This window comes from Sporothrix schenckii, assembly GCF_000961545.1.
Source record: "Sporothrix schenckii 1099-18 chromosome Unknown Cont43, whole genome shotgun sequence".
Taxonomy (NCBI): Eukaryota; Fungi; Ascomycota; class Sordariomycetes; order Ophiostomatales; family Ophiostomataceae; genus Sporothrix; species Sporothrix schenckii.
This window is the reverse complement of record NW_015971144.1, coordinates 2,447,633-2,463,445: the sequence shown is the minus strand read 5'-3', so window position 1 is coordinate 2,463,445 and position 15,813 is coordinate 2,447,633. Positions and strand designations below refer to the sequence as shown.

Here is a 15,813-nt window from a genome sequence, read left to right as displayed (position 1 = left end):
TTATTGACACGCTCTTGCGGGCCAATCAGAGGCCGTATTTCATATTACATAATATTTGCTTAGGCGCACGGGACCCGTGTGTCTATAGGGAGCCCGTGGGTCGGAAGTAAAAAAGTTTCGCTAAACGTTGAAAATAAATAAGTAATATGACGTCTGCTTGTTATGAAGTAGGTATTATTAGACCCTTCTCACATTAGATCATGTATTTACTACACACTTTTCGGCTGTTCGCTGTCTCGATCTCAATTTCATAGCCCACCCGTAGCCTTACACTTTGGCATCGTCCGACGAGATATAGGTTACCGGCCCCTTGCTAAATTCGTGCAGGCCATCATTCACTGTCTCCTGGCCGTTGATGACGATCGTTTCCTCGTGAATGGCCGCGGGAATGACGGTGCCCGCATCCGGGAACAGCTTGTTAAGCACCAGGTACAGCGCAAACGTCGCAATGAATCCGTACAGATAAAAGATGTCGTACACGTACTTGGCACCGCCGATCTTCACTTTGGGATTCACAGCTGCCGCCATCCCCGGTAGGTTGGGAACAAAGCCCACGATCAGCGCCACGGCTGCGCGCCAGTTGGTGCCCCACTTGCTGCCGTAGTTGTAGCGGCCGTGGCGCCGGTACAGCGCCGGCACGTCAATGGCCTTGTGTTTCACAAACCAGTAGTCGCAGCCAAGGATGGCGGCAATGGGCGCCAGAAAGATGCCGAGGGCGCCCATGAAATTTAGCAGGGACTGCGCCGAATTAACAATCTTCCAGGGCACCATGATCCAGCCTGCGATTACCGTCGTGATGATGGCGCCCCGGCGCAGGTTGATGTACTTGGGAAAAAGGCTGGTCATGTCGTTGGAGCACGAGATGACGTTGGCCGACAGGTTGGTGCCGATCTGTGCGATCACCCAAGCGACACCCACAAAGAAGGCCGCCGTGCGGCCCGTGGGGCCGTTCCAGTGGCTGGCCAGCTCGAGAGGGTCCCAGATGTACTCGCCGTACACCACTTTGGAGCAGGACGTGGCGATGATTCCAAAGAGACCCAGAAGCGTGCACACAAAGGGCACCAAAAAAATCTGCCAGTAGACAGCGCTGGGCTTCTTGAGATAGCGCGTGAAGTCGGCCACGTTCGTGGCCATGGTGGCCCAGCCGCCCGTCAGAGAGCTCATAGACGTGAGGATCAGCCAGGCACGTGTCGATCCGTGCACGGTGGGCTGCTGGTCCCAGATGGCACCTGTGCCACCGGCCAGGTGGGTCATGCCAATGATAGTGCCTATGCCGGCGGCGAGCACGATGACGGCCTTGGCGACGAAGAACCAGCGCAGCTTGTGGGGTGGGATAAGCAAGATGGGAAATTGCACAGACCAGAAAAGTAGGTGTGAGACGAGTTGTTGGCTGGTGATGCCTGCGGACGCTGGCAGGCGGTTGGGGATGTCGAGATAAGAGGGCCAGATGGCGCGGATGACCTGGGTCATAGCTGTGGAACCAGAGTAGGTTTGGATAGCTGTGGAAGCGTGGCCATTGTTAATGATAGCAAGACATAGTTGGAGTCTGACATTGCATGGGAGAAAGATGTGACTTGCCATGCCAGAACAATGCGGTCACCATGCGGATGACAATGGCAAAGCGACTAAACAGAAAGCCGAAACTTGACCGGGCTACAATCGGGAACGGCACGTGGAGCTCGGCGCCGGCGGCACCGTTGAGGCACAGTGGTGCTGCTAGCGTGAGCGTGCCCAGAATCAAGCAATATGTAGCCTCGCGCCATGTCAGGCCGACCGCGATAATAGCCGACGCGCCACTCCAGCTTTGCGCGCACAGCACATCACTGAACCAGTAGCCCACAATCGTCCACGCGGTCCACGTGCGCTGGTCGAGGGGCGTGACGTCCGAGTCGCGGTTGCTCCAGGTGGTGTTGTCGGCAAACGTCATCGGCTGGCGCGCGAGGATCCATCCCTCTTTGTGGCGCTTGGCCTGGACGTCAGCTTTGGCGGCGCGCACACGGCGCCGAACAGCATTCATGGTCAGGATTAAGAGAAAGGAAAACGACAGCGGAAGAAAGCAAATAAACGAAATTAGAAATAGCGGGCAGAAACCGTATTGGTTTTTATTTGGAGTTAAATTCTCTGTGCGAAACTGGCTGGCTGTTTTTGGCTTCCTGTCTCCATCTTGCTGCTGCCTCTTTGATTTATATATACAACACAAGGCTGTGTCTCTCTTGTGTAAGTTGTCCACCATAAAAATCAGAAACAGCCAATCGTGGAAAACAATATCGAAAATATGCATCTTGATCAAATTTGGTACACAGCGATAAGATTGCGCTAACAGCGTGATATGAGGCTATACGACTGTGCTTGTACATACTACTTTGAGTTCCGCTGGGGTTCATGCAGCTTAAGTGCTTATCTGAGTTTAGTTCCGGCGGAAGTTACAAACAGTCGCAGATATCACTAACTTTCACTGGATAGCTCCCATGTTATCTCCAGGCTAGACTGCATTAGGCAGCAAGGTGGCGTTCCTGGCTCTGCCGGCGAGTACAACATTAACGCCTCTTTTTGTCCTTTCTTATCTTTGTCGTCGCCGTTCAGTTTTTCAATACATTCGTGGTCCAACTGCACGGTACACCGTAGTGGTCACGCGATAACAGTACTAAGATAAGTACGTAGGCAGTGTAAGATAAGTACGTAGGCAGTGGGCTGTTTCTTGTCTTTTGAATTAGAAAAGAGAACCCGGCGGAAACCTTCTTTTAGAACGCTACCCAGATTCCCCACGGCCGTTGCATCGATGAGCTTCCCCGCACGAGGGCAAGTGCCGATAAGACACCATCGTTCTCGCCAGCGTAGGTGAACACGAAGACGGACTGAGGACGGAGATAGCAGAGGAGTCCCGCCGGAAGCAGGATCACGTTCCACACTACCTAACCACAACACGTAGTTTCCGCCGGATACTCCATTCACATCTTCAAGATAGGCTTGTACGTGGTGCATCGTATGTTGTCGGCTGCCGGGAAAGTGCTATCTTTAGCCGGGTGTTTCTACGATGTACTCTGTTGTTTTAGTTACATAGTTTATTCGTTTCTGCTTTTTTACGGCTTAACCACACTGACATCTTAATTCTTGCTTTCCTTGCCACATCCATTTCCTTCCATTTTCAGATCATTTAAATGGAAATGTAATAAGTGTGCATGTGGAAACATAGTTTTGATACTGTAGTGCTTAACTACTATATCCTCGATCTCTTCTCCAACTCTTGTTTGTCCATCTCACCTCTCATACCCCCCATTCAATATTCTCCCTCTACATCCCACACAATGGATGAGCTCACATTTGCCACCGCCCGGCCATACGCCTTCTCTTTCGTACGTGCTCACACTGCCCTCGTCCTCATCGACCTCCAACGCGACTTTGTCGATCCAGGCGGCTTCGGCGCCATCCAGTGCGGCTCTTCGGAAATCTTTGCGGGCGTCCGTAAGGTCGTCCCCGCCACCTTGCCCGTACTCGCTGCTGCGCGAAAACTGGGCCTGCACATTGTCCACACCCGCGAGGGTCACCGCCCAGACCTGGCTGACCTGAGCGCCGCCAAGCGCAACCGCCAGCTTGATGCACCTGGCACACAACACACGGCGGGCATCGGTGACAAGGGTCCCATGGGCCGTCTGCTGGTACGCGGCGAGCACGGCCACGACTTTGTGGACGAGCTGCGGCCGCGGCCTGACGAGATTGTAGTGGACAAACCGGGCAAAGGCGCCTTTTGGGCAACGAGCATGCACCGACAGCTGATGGCGCGTGGTGTGACGCATTTGCTGTTTTGTGGAGTGACGACCGAATGCTGCGTGGCGTCGACAGCGCGTGAGGCTAGCGACCGCGGGTTCCAGTGCTGTATCCTGGAGGATTGCACAGGCGGGTTTGAGGCGTCCTTTGCGACAGCGTCGGTGGACATGTACGTGTCGTTTGGGGGCCTGTTTGGGTTTGCCGCGCCCAGTACGGAGCTGGTGGTATATGCCAAGGCAGAAACAGGCAAAACCGAGTCGCTATCTACGCCGCAGGTGCCGTGGGACGGCAAGTCCCTCGACCTGACGACGTTGCAGGCGTACTACAAGCGGAGCGCACTGTCGCCGATTGAAATAGTCAATGCTGTGTACGACCACATCGAAGCTTACGAGAAGGAAAACCCGCACGTCTGGATCTTGCTGCGGCCGCGGGGGGACGTTATTGAAGATGCTCAGGCCCTGCAAGACAAGTACGCCGCGATCGGCCGTGACAGCCTGCCACCACTCTACGGCGTGCCGTTTGCCGTCAAGGATAGTTTCGACATCAAAGGAATGAACACCACGGCCGCTTGCCCCGACTTTGCTTATCTGGCGACGGAAACTGCGCCCACTGTCACGTCTATCCTCGATGCCGGCGCTCTGCTCATCGGGAAGACCAATATGGACCAGCTAGCGACAGGATTGAGCGGGTGCCGGTCGCCGTACGGCGTGTCATCGAGTGTCTTTAGTCCAGCAGATATGAAGTACTGTTCAGGCGGTTCTTCGTCCGGGTCGGCCGTGGCCGTCGGTGCACACCTCGTCACATTCTCGCTGGCCACTGACACTGCGGGTAGTGGTCGCGTACCCGCGAGCTTCAACGGTATTGTCGGCTACAAGCCTACGAAAGGCACACTGTCGTACCGCGGCATCGTGCCCTGCTGCCGCAGCATTGACACGGCGACCATCTTGGCGCAGTCCGTCGCGGACGCCCGCCGCATCTGGCACATCGTCGACCAATACGACGATCAGGACATCTTTGCCAAGGACCCACAATCGCTGCCGCTGACTCTGGCCGACTACCGCGGTATACAGAAGGCTGGGTTCACGTGTGCTGTGCCACCCAACTCCGCACTGGCGGTCGCATCGTGCTCACCAGCGTACCAGGCGGCCTTTACGGCAGCGCTGCAGGTCGTCAGGCGCATCGGCGGCAGACTGCGCACGCTGAGTGACACCGCGTACCAGCCATTTATGACCGCCACGGACCTGCTGTACAACGGCACGCTGGTCAACGAGCGCATCGCCTGCATGGGCGTCGATTTTGTGCGCGATCACATTACGAATTTTCATCCGACGACCAAGACGCTCTTTGAGCAGGTACTCGAGCGCGACTCGAAACCCTGGGATGTCTACGGGGACCAACTGGTGCAAGCCACGGCGACACAACAAGCGGGGCGGCTTCTGTCAGGCGGCCAGGGTAGCCTGGGTGGTGTGGGTGCGGGCAGCGGCGGTGAGAGCAGTGTGGTGGACGTCCTCGTCGTGCCTACGGCACCCTTCCACCCGACTATTGCCGAGATGCAGGCAGACCCGATCGCGCTCAACGCCAAGCTGGGCGTGTTTACGCACTTTGGCAATGTGCTTGACCTGTGTGCCATGAGCGTTAACGCAGGCTTTGTCGAGGACGGGATGCCGTTCGGTGTGTGCTTTGTGTGTGCCAGGGGTATGGATGGACGGTTGTTTGACATTGCCTCCGAGTTTGAGCGGGCCGTGGCCGCCACAAAGTAAGAGAGGTAGATGTTACATTTTTGCATATTGTGACCATCAGACATGGCAGAAGAAATTCCAAACGATGTTTACAACAAATCTCACCTGCTTCAAGAACGTTCTATGGCCAGTAAGCTCCTGGAAGCAGTATACAATCCAATAGCTAGCGCTTGTAGTGGTTTGTAATGTGGCTACTGGAAACGTGTTGGTGAAAGAGAGGAGAGGACTGGGGGTGATTGGGCAAGTGTACACCAAAATGACAAGTAAGATAAAGATGTAGCTGATGTGAGACGACTGCGGGAAAAGAGGCAAAAAGAAAGAAGCAGTGACCTTTAATTCTGGGGTATTACTTTGAAGCAAGAGCATCGGATAATATTATGCGGGGTTTTATTTATTTATTCTACTCTTAACGGCCGATAACTGCCAGCCGTCGTTTTACGATGTGAATAGCTCGCATGATAAAAACCCGAGGAACCTATTTCCCCCTAGAGCAGCGCATGCGCATCATCCATCGGGTACAGTTGCAGGTGCAAGCTCTTGATGTCAGCAAATAGAGTCTCGCTGGCTGACACGCCAAAGTCAGCTAGGAACTCGGGCGTCGTCTGTAGGGCCATATCGTCCAGGTCGTTGCCATCGGCCAAGAGAGGATCTACGGCGACGGCAGCCAATGTATCGGCGACCGTACCACCGACAGGCATGGACTCCACCGCGTGTGTCACCTCTGTACTACCCACTGCGTCCATTGTGTCTCCCATTGACGGTATCCGCACCTGCATCTGCATGGACCTCGCTGCTCTTTCTGCCGCTAGCCTCTGCACAAACGGTGACCGGCTCATGTCAATATCCTCGAGGCTCTCGCCCATCTCGCGCAGCGCCGCTGTCACAAATGCCACGCCGCGCGCCCGCACGCGCAGGCTCCACCGGAACTCATCCAGCTTCTGGCGGTAGAACTCGGCCTCAGCATCCCCTGAGCTCGTCGCCCACAGGATCGATACATATGTGCGGATGTACGCCAGCGACTTGGCCGACGCGAACCACCAAAACGCCTGTAGGTGCTCGGGCCGCAGGCCCTCAACAAAGCGCATGACGTGCAGAAGGCGCGTTTTCGCGGCCTCGCGGCAAAGTAGGAGGAGGGCGGCGTTTCCGGATACATTATCTGTCCTTTGTGGAGGTGATCTGGCCAGGCTGCGCACGATGCACCGGTAGATCATAATCTCAGTAACAAAGTACGACAGGTGCAGGTACCCGTTTGAGCACAGCTTCCGCGGTCTCACAGCCTCCATACGCAAGCACGCCGGCAGGCCTGTCGCCCACGCCCGTAGCTGCAGCGCCACAGACTTGACGAGCTCGATTGTGTGCATTGCGTCGGACGCGGAAAATTCTGCGTGGCGCTGGCTGTCATGGCTGTAAAACGTGGCCAGGGCGCCGGCCATGACCTCGGTGAGGCGCGCCAAGTGGATGAACAACAGGCGGCCCTTGTCGACCTCGGTGCTGTCGTTAGTCCCGTCGCTGTCATCGGTATCGTTGTCGCCCCAAAAATCGACTATGGTCAGCGGCGGGATCCGCCAGTGTGATGCTTGCACATGCGACGGCCGCCCGTAGATCAGCGAGCTCCACTTATCTTGCATCAGAGCCGCCCACGCCAGCCGCCGCCGCAACCCCTTTTCCCACGCTGGGATGTTCCAGAAGCCGCAGTCCACGTGCAGGCCCAGCTCCTCGGCCACGGCCACCAGCTGGCTTGTCAACACCCATGAGTCGCCGCTGTTACCAGTGTGGTCCGATGACGGAGCTCGCTGTAGTAGTAGGAGGCAAGCCTGGACCGTCGACAGCTTTGGCCGGTGTACAACTTCGGCCATTAATGCACGCGACGCGATTCGTGCCAAGGCATCACCGTCAGGCTTAGACATGTTGTTGTTGTTGCTGCCTGTCTTGGTCAGACTCAGCTGGGGAACCGGGCCCACCAGCGGTGCCTGGTCGTACTCCCACCAGTCCATCGCCAGCAGGTACACGGCCGCCAGCAACGGCGCCGGCAGGAAGGTCGCTCGATCCATGCGCCGGTACCGCTCCAGGAACACGCCCTTGTGCAGGATCGGGTAGCTCGGGTGCACGATGCGAAAGTACAGATCCACCAACCCGGGTCCGTGCGGCCGCACCAACCGCTCGACGGCTTCGGCATCACTATTTTCACTTTCTCCGCCGCCCGCACTGTCGAGACGCGCCAAGAACGTCACACCTTCGGCGACACGGCAGAACTTGGAGGCGTCCGAGTCGTTGTGGTAGCGAAACGACGGGTCGATGAAGTCGAGCAGCATGTCCTCATGTAGCGAGCCGGGGCCAATGTACTTGAAGTGCGTCGTCGGATGCAGACCGAGCGTGAGGCTGAGGCGGGCCCGGCCGGCGTCGTCGTCGTCGGTATCGTCTCTGTGGCTGCCGACAGTGGCTGCCTTTTCTACTTCGAGCTGTTTGGACCGCCTCTTTTTACCGGGACTTCGTATAATATACCGTAGTTAGCGATTATAAACGCTAATGTGAATTCGGACGGAGGGGAGATGGTCGCCGTACTCGTCTTCTATATTTAAGGTGTCTCCTCCTTTACCATTATTATTATTCCCTGCCGTTACCTTCTTCCGCTGCCTCTTACGTCTATGCTGTGGCGCATTAAGGTACGTGCACTCCCGCTGGTGGAAAGAGCACAGCACGCACCGCTCTTGCTCGGGTTCGCGCACGCATCTGAGCTTTCGTCGGCGGCAGGTGTCGCACGACCGCTCGCCACGTGTAGCCGCTCGTCGTGGGCGCTGCTGCTGCTGTTGTTTTTGGTGTAGTGGAGGTACTTGCGCGGCCGTTAATTCGCTGGGGCTTTGTAAGTCTATCAGACTCGTCACCTGTCGATCCATACTGTATATTACTAGGAAAATTCCAAAAAATCAAGACTAACAATAAGGAAACACGGAGCACATACGAAATGATGGAAGAGGTTCGCTCTCCTTGCCCCAACCCACACGCTTTTGTCGGTCTTAGAGGGGCCATCGAGGCCTTCCAAACAGTTACCTTATCTACGAGTACGGGCTTTTACGTTTTGCGACACCTTCAAGGTGTTATCCGACTACTGGTATTCGTTACTACGTTGCGACGTTTTCTTATCAGAGACCCAATTTAACAGAATCTACTCATCTCCTCGCCCGCCCACCAGTCACCTCCAGCTGTGGCTAAGCTAGGCAAAGGACGCACCATCCCCATCATGACCAGTGGCGCTAAACCTTTTTGTGCACTGAAGTCAGAAACGGACTTTAAATATGCTTCTCTAGGGTTAGCGTGATAACGTATAGGGGGTAGGGTGGCATTTTAATGTTATCTCGCGACGTTATCAGAAAATTCGTACTTCTTACTCCGTACTTTCTTTCCCCCGAAAGAACAACTAATTACGTTCGTGATCCTGTTTACCAATATAGGCTAGGCTGGGGTCCTCGTTCATCTACTTTATCCCCTTCCAGTCCTTTCAACCTTTGCTATCGAAATCAAACATCCCAGTGTTTACAGCACGATGTCAAGCCCAAAGCCACGTCAATCCCACTCACCGCCTTTTCTACCAGAAGACAGATGCCATAGCCGGCTTTCAGCACTTCATGTTGCTGCTCGTCAGGGTGATAGCCATATGGTGAAGCTTCTGTTAGACCGTCGTGCAGATATAGGGAAATTAGACAGTGACGGCAACACACCACTGCATCTGGCTGTTTTCAACATAGCTAGCCTTGACGGTCAATGCAGTCATAAAGAGGCTACGACGGTTAGCGGTTACGGTAATTTTGACAAAAGTTAATTTGGCCTATTGGCGCTTCGAGCGGAAGAGCAGAGTTGGGTAAATTAGCATTTATTAGTTATCCCCCACCAACTTATATCGGCTATACTAGGCCTCCCTCTTCACCCCCACGCACTATCATGTTTCCTGTTGGTGCGAAGCTATATTTGTCACGGCTAGAGATCATGATTGTCGGCCGACTACGCTGCATCTGGCAGCGTAGTGGGTTGAAAGAGCTCACGGACGTAGTACCGCTATCTCTGCACCATTTTATCGATCCGAAAAGCCAGACTGAAAAGGGTGGAGTCGCTCCCTTTCCTACGGCCCAGGGCAACAATAAGGCCCTTGCCAAGCTTTGGCTAGTAGATACGACTATGGATGTCGAACGTGAAGGCATCTGTGATGAGGTGGCCCTGCATATAACGGTTGAAGTTGCTAACATGTACATATTTGTATGAAGAGTCGTTGTAGACAAAAAAGTGGGAATTATAACAGAAACCAAATGATGAAGAACGAAAGGAAAGCAGAAAAGGACCCTACTTTTTCAGTCCAAGCAAAGAATACAGTGCCGATGCATCCATGGACCTGCCGCCCAGAAACTCTTTCACCAGAGTACGCTCATCGCGGCTGCCACCCGGTTCCATGATGCCCTCACGGAATTTCTGCCAGGCAGCGCGTGACAACGGATCGGCAGCAAACGTGGTCGCAAAAAAGTCTAGGGCCAAAACTTGGGCACTGCCATTGAAGATTCAGAATTTGCTTTCAGTTAACCAAGCCCGGTGAATACTACTTACCACGTGTATGCATAGAACCCGGCATCATAGCCGTCAAAGAGTGTAGTCACAGCGGTGTGTGGTAAAGCATTCTTTGGTAGACCTCGTGACTTGATTCTCAGAGAATATGCATTGAACGCGGCCGCAAAGTCGAGCTTCTCAGGGGCTTCACGACTGGGTGGGCTATGCACCATGAGGTCAAAGAGGACGAGCACTCTAAAGGCATGTCAGTAGTTTTTAAATGGAGTGAAGAAAACGAATAACAAGAAAAAGAAGAAGAAAAGTTCAAAAAACCAGCTGAGACATACAGAAGGCCCAAGGTGTTTGATCGAATATTGCCGGGTCTTCGTGCAATACGCTGTGCTATGTGGGACTCCGGGATGCGTTCCGGTGGTAGGTCCTCACCAGGGTGCTCCTTGTGCCACACCTCCTTGAAGGACTGATCAACACGAGTGTAGTGCCAGCTGAGCTGTCGAAGCACATCTGGCAACCAGCACCATTGTTCCAGCATCATACCATTGCCCTCGGCTAGCTCGCGAGGGACATTGTATCCGTGGAATCGGGCGTATCGCGTGCGAGATATAATATCATGTATACTGTGTCCGAGTTCTATATCTATCAAAGGCTGCTACTCTGGTACAATGGTCTTCACCAGTGTCTAGGAGTGTCTTACCATGGAACATGGTGATCAAGTTCATGTGGCTTAATGGATAGGCCTTGGTCGGCGACAGATGAAAATTACACATGAGCGTGTTTGACGGATACACTCGGGTGCCATCTGGTCTAACGTAACCCTGCAGATCATCAGCTTCTCTTGTGTCCATTTTGTAAAGTTTCTATGAGTGTGAACTTACAGGTTGAAGATTTACACTCTGATTACCTCTATATTTGTGAGGGCGTTCCAGCAAGTCGGCAAAAAGGTAGCCAATAAACTCATCTTTATGCTCCTGACGTTCGTCCCATACGGCCCAGCCCTGAACGTCTTGGTGCCACGCAACAGTTGCCAATTCTCTGGGTGCGATTGGGTCAAAGCACAATTGCAGGTAGTCGGCAAAGAGCGCGAGCATAGCGGTGAACGTGTGGTGCAGAGGAAAGTACTCGGCAATGGCTGCGTGGTCGATGGGCAGGACCTTGTCGTCTCGCTTCGTGCTGTAGTAAAGGTAATCCCAGGGCGGCATAGTGTTGTCATCCTCCGGGACTTCCTCGCCCGGCTCTTCTTTCAAACTGCGTCTCCGCTCCGCCGCAACATTGTTATGCTCAGCACGCGCAGCTGGAATCAAGGTGTTGGCCACATCGTTGAGAAAATGGTCCAGCCACTCCAGTGATTCAGCCAGCCGATACGGTAGCTTGGTGGAAGCGTGGTTGGCGGCGCCCAGCTGACGGGCGTTCTCGTCTCTTAGTAGCATGACTTCCCGGAAGATAGGCACGTTCTTGGCACAGCTATAGCCTGCACCCTCGGCCATTTGGCGGTGCGTCTTTGGATCACGGGCGCGGCTCATCACGTCAAACTGTTTGTTTGCGTAGCTGTAAAATGCCTTGCCGTCATCGCCCACCGGCTCCTGGTCGCGTTCCGGGAGACCGTACACCTCCTGCGGCGTGAACCACTCTCCTCCCCGCTCTGTCCGCACGTTGCGGCAATATTCAGTACATAGCTTCTCAATGCGGTTGCTTCGCTTCTGGCGGTGCTGGATTTCTGCGTCGTTGAGCTTGTCAAAGCCATTCTCTGCGTAATCCCGAAGTCTGTGGTCAAGAAGCTTCTGAGACTCTGGATCGAGGCACTCTTTCCGGTCATTGACAGCTTGTAACAGAATATACATTTCCCGTCGCATAGCTGACGAATAATAGGCGCGAAAAACATCCTGGGCGGCCTCCGCAGCCGTTTGACAGGTAAGACTGGCTGCGCAATATTTTAGAGCGTCAATAATGGCCTTCTCACCACTCTGCGCATTTTCTAACTCCTCCAGCGGGAGCACAACACTTTCGAAAGTAGCTGTTGATAGCACCACCGAGCCAATGATCTTTTCCGTAAGACTGCGGTGCTCAGCAATATGACGCGCACATGTAGGCATCACATCTTCCGTTTGTAGGATGACGGGGAGCGGTTGCGGGGCGTTGGGTGCCATGGTTGCTCGATACACTGGAGTATCAAGGCAGTCCACAATTCAAGATAGAGCTGTTTACGCAAAACTGTTGAGAAAAGCAATTGGCATAGAAAGATTGAGAACGATAGATAAAAACACGGACGGCGGTTGTACGTAGCGAACGAAGAGGGGTCTAATGTCAGGCAGTGTGTGGGTGACGAGATACGTCATGTGACCCACGTCAGTAATAAGTTACAAGTTAAAATAGTTAGGTAGGGTATCTTACACTGTTTCAATAATAAATAAAAGGAAAAAGGGAAGTTAAAAAATAGTTAAAAAATTCAAATAACTATATATCAAAAAAAAAGGTACATTAATAAAACCTTCCGATCGAAAACCGTGACCGATAATCATCGAGTCTTTTTATGAACAAGTGAATTCATCTTATAGAAACAGATGGGAAGTCCTAGCCTTAGTTATAGATGTACTTCCTTAGTTCATTAGTGAGAGTTGAGTTGGTAGGGCAGGTGTCCCACTCCGTTTCAGTATCTTTTAGTCCTACACTTAATCCTAATACCTCTCTTTTGTGTAAAAAATGGTATATCCACTCTCCGCGGACCGGAGAGAGGATCACGAGGTGGAACGGGATGTCTTCCTTTTTCCGGGGATCCAACCGAAGTATGAAATTAAAAACAGCCCACTTTAGGTTGTCAGTACCAACGGTTACGCGGCTGGTAAATCATCTATAGGTAAAAGGGGAAATCCGCAATCGATGCACCATTGCCTTTATTCGGCCATGGCCGCCCCTCGAGGCCTGCGTGCCTGACCCTGTGCGTTTGTTGGTTTCAGCATGCCACCGGCAAAATCAAAAAATATATACAAAAACAGAAACAACACTGTGCACGGTCAAAAGGAGCGTAGATACACTTCGCCAATTTGCATATGACTTTTTCCCTTACGCCGCGCTCGCTTCCATCTTGCATCTCCTCCTCGCGTAACCCACCCGCATTCCAACGCAGATTCATTCTTGCTCTCTCTTCTCTCGGTTTTCTCTTGACTCTTTTCCTGACTCTCCTCTTAACTTTTTTCTGTACTTCCCTTGACTCGTCTCCCCACGACATGGCTTTCCACTGGTCAACGCCCTCACGGGCCATCGCCGTGGCTCCTGTGCTGACACAAAGCATTTCGATGGCCGCAGCGGACAATAATTTCCCGCAGTACGTCAACATCAGTATCATTTTCCCCCGTAACGAAACCTACGACTCGACGTCCGGTATCTTAACGGTCATTTTTTCGTTGACAAACAAGGCGAACGCAATCAACCTGTACCCTGACATGAGCGTGAACATCTCCCGCAGCAGCGGCGAAGGGAACAACACACAAGTGCAGACAGAATTGTTTCTCGACAACCCCCAGCAACTGTCTCCCAACTCGATTGGCCATGTCACCACCAGCGACGACAACGTTTACCTTTACACTGCTTTGCCGGCCATGCTGGGGTACGAGGGCACCTTTCACGTGGACTACTCTATCTCTCTCGCGGCAATGGTGGCCAGCAATGACACCCGCGGCTTTGTCTCGGCTGTCGACACGCCCGCGAGTTACGGAAGCTTTGGCTTTACGCTGAAAAGGGGTGCCGGGGCATCGCTCGCCGACCTCGTCACCGGTACGGCCAACACGTCGTGTGCCAACGTGCCCTTTGCGTGGCCGGTCTCTGTCGTCGGTATAGAGGACGAAGGCTGCAAATTGCATGTCAACAGTGTTCCGGGGGTCACGTGTGCGTATCTAGACAGCACCACTCTCGGTATCGTGGCCGACTACGACGAGGACAAGCCCTTTGTGAACATGACCACAACCACCTTCGGTTGTGCGCCGACAATGGATGCCGCCGCCTCCACCACCGTGGTGTCTGGGATCTGGAACGCGTCCTGTATCCACTCGGGCAACATCTCCTGCCCTGCAAATATCCCTGGAGCACCGCACAGCAACCTGGCAACCATCTCCGCGCCGAGCTTGGCGGCAGCAATGGCCGTCGTCTTGGGGGCTATGGCGGGTGCGATGCTCCATTGAGCAGCGTGCTGTAGCACCACTGCTGGATTGGTAATGAAGCGTACTACCTCGCCCTCCTGGGCCTGCTGCTCAGCAGCCATGTTCCGCTGCTCCCTGACGGCCACGTGCGAGATCTTGCCGCGCTCTTTCCATTTTGTTTCCGTGTCATCCACGGCCGCCGACCACGTTGGTGGCGACCCTCCCCGCCTGTTCCAGTTGCTGCTGCTGCTCAATGGCCTCAGCCTTCATCGTGGCAATCGTCACGTTGGCGGCGTTGATTTTCTCGAGGAACTTGTCGCGGGCCGTGCGCTTTCTTGATCCGGCGCAGCACAAAGTCGTCGAGGCCGAACACGCCGTCGAGGCTCTGCGTTGTCCGCGACAGTGACAGCACCAGCTGGATGGCCTTGTCGACAAACATACGGTGCAGTGCCGCGTCATCCGATGCCCCGGCCGACACGCCGCTCGCTTCCACAAACTCGTCGGTGGCCAGGCCCGTCCTCGCAAGAATTGTGTCAATCTCCTTGCGCGCGAGCACTACCAGCGCCGTGACGCCGTAGTAGCTGGCAATGGCATTGGTCCAGATGTGCCGCGCCGCAACAGTGGATTAGCGTCGACGGCCGGTTTTTTGTCGCATTCGTCTGCGGCTGCGTCTGCGGCAGCGTGTGCGACCACCGTCGACGGGCCCGCCTGCGACCGCCTTGCCGTCGACGTCCTCTGTGTCCTCGGCAGGCAACTCACTGTACAGCGGGTTCTCCTCGCCGTACAAGAAGCTCAGCGTACGGCTCACCACCGCCGCGCCAAACTCCTCGACCTTGTCCGCATGGTTCCGCGCTTCCTCAAAGTGGCCGCCGAGAGGAAGAAAAGGTTAGAATTAATCTTTGTTATAATGCACACCTATCTTCACTCTCGAATTTACTACTACTACCTGACGACTATTATTATGAAGACATATCCAACTAATAATTATAATAGTTAAATTTTAAGGTGTGACTTATATTGTTTTTATAATTTTTATTAATAGTGTTACCCTTCTTATTCTTGCTTGATTTTATGTTCTTTTAGTGTAGAGGAGCCGCTTAAAAAAGTCATATTTCAGCTGTTAAGGAGGTGAAGTAAAGAGACTCTTCGAATAAAAGGTTTTATTAATTATAGTTATTTCACCGATGATGATCGGATAACTGTAGTAGATTAATCGAGACTATTTCATCGGCATCCTTTGTTTGAAAAACACAAAAGGTTTCGGTCGACTCTTCCCCTTCGGTAGAGGCGGTAAGCATAGCTATGACCATAGGTTGATTTGTATCCCGTGGATTGCATGCTACAACTTGAAACATGGGCATGTTTTGTTTCCATACCGTATAGCCGGCATGTAAAAGATGTAACCTCTCTTCTCCAGCTGCATCTCTTTCGTGAATAAGAAGGTCGTCTCCTGCACTAGTAATATCAAGTATCCAACAATCGTTACCAGCGTCGGGGCCATTATACACCATACTGTATGTCTCGTCTCGGTCTTGGTCTTCCTCTTGTTGTCGAGGATCGTGTCCTATACGGTAAATGGCCGGTTTTGATCGTATGCAATTACCGTTAACATTGCTGCCTTCCTTGGAGAG

The 15,813-nt window shown here is 53.4% G+C and overlaps 7 protein-coding genes across 7 annotated transcripts; 3 read left to right on the top strand and 4 right to left on the bottom strand.

The window, feature by feature from the left end:
* Positions 1 to 267: 267 nt before the first annotated feature.
* SPSK_10467 (NCS1 allantoate transporter) lies at positions 268 to 1,470 on the bottom strand (the record flags this gene model as incomplete). Its single annotated transcript, XM_016736865.1, has 1 exon — positions 268 to 1,470. The coding sequence occupies one exon, from the start codon at positions 1,468 to 1,470 to the stop codon at positions 268 to 270; it is 1,203 nt and encodes a 400-aa protein (XP_016589528.1).
* Positions 1,471 to 1,519: 49 nt separating this feature from the next.
* On the bottom strand, positions 1,520 to 2,017 carry SPSK_02800 (uncharacterized protein; the record flags this gene model as incomplete). Its single annotated transcript, XM_016729665.1, has 1 exon — positions 1,520 to 2,017. The coding sequence occupies one exon, from the start codon at positions 2,015 to 2,017 to the stop codon at positions 1,520 to 1,522; it is 498 nt and encodes a 165-aa protein (XP_016589527.1).
* Positions 2,018 to 3,305: 1,288 nt separating this feature from the next.
* On the top strand, positions 3,306 to 5,525 carry SPSK_02290 (allophanate hydrolase; the record flags this gene model as incomplete). Its single annotated transcript, XM_016729162.1, has 1 exon — positions 3,306 to 5,525. The coding sequence occupies one exon, from the start codon at positions 3,306 to 3,308 to the stop codon at positions 5,523 to 5,525; it is 2,220 nt and encodes a 739-aa protein (XP_016589526.1).
* A 464-nt stretch (positions 5,526 to 5,989) lies between these two features.
* On the bottom strand, positions 5,990 to 8,398 carry SPSK_02263 (uncharacterized protein; the record flags this gene model as incomplete). Its single annotated transcript, XM_016729136.1, has 2 exons — positions 5,990 to 7,991; positions 8,208 to 8,398. 2 exons carry the CDS (start codon positions 8,396 to 8,398, stop codon positions 5,990 to 5,992), a joined length of 2,193 nt encoding a protein of 730 aa, XP_016589525.1.
* A 1,438-nt stretch (positions 8,399 to 9,836) lies between these two features.
* On the bottom strand, positions 9,837 to 12,196 carry SPSK_02269 (metallopeptidase MepB; the record flags this gene model as incomplete). The annotated part of the gene is made up of 5 exons (XM_016729141.1): positions 9,837 to 10,035; positions 10,095 to 10,289; positions 10,382 to 10,682; positions 10,747 to 10,867; positions 10,928 to 12,196. 5 exons carry the CDS (start codon positions 12,194 to 12,196, stop codon positions 9,837 to 9,839), a joined length of 2,085 nt encoding a protein of 694 aa, XP_016589524.1.
* Positions 12,197 to 13,273: 1,077 nt separating this feature from the next.
* SPSK_02661 (uncharacterized protein) lies at positions 13,274 to 14,224 on the top strand (the record flags this gene model as incomplete). The annotated part of the gene is made up of 1 exon (XM_016729529.1): positions 13,274 to 14,224. The coding sequence occupies one exon, from the start codon at positions 13,274 to 13,276 to the stop codon at positions 14,222 to 14,224; it is 951 nt and encodes a 316-aa protein (XP_016589523.1).
* A 211-nt stretch (positions 14,225 to 14,435) lies between these two features.
* Positions 14,436 to 15,179, top strand: SPSK_02737 (uncharacterized protein; the record flags this gene model as incomplete). Its single annotated transcript, XM_016729604.1, has 2 exons — positions 14,436 to 14,507; positions 14,592 to 15,179. The coding sequence occupies 2 exons, from the start codon at positions 14,436 to 14,438 to the stop codon at positions 15,177 to 15,179; spliced, it is 660 nt and encodes a 219-aa protein (XP_016589522.1).
* Between the last annotated feature and the right edge of the window lie 634 nt (positions 15,180 to 15,813).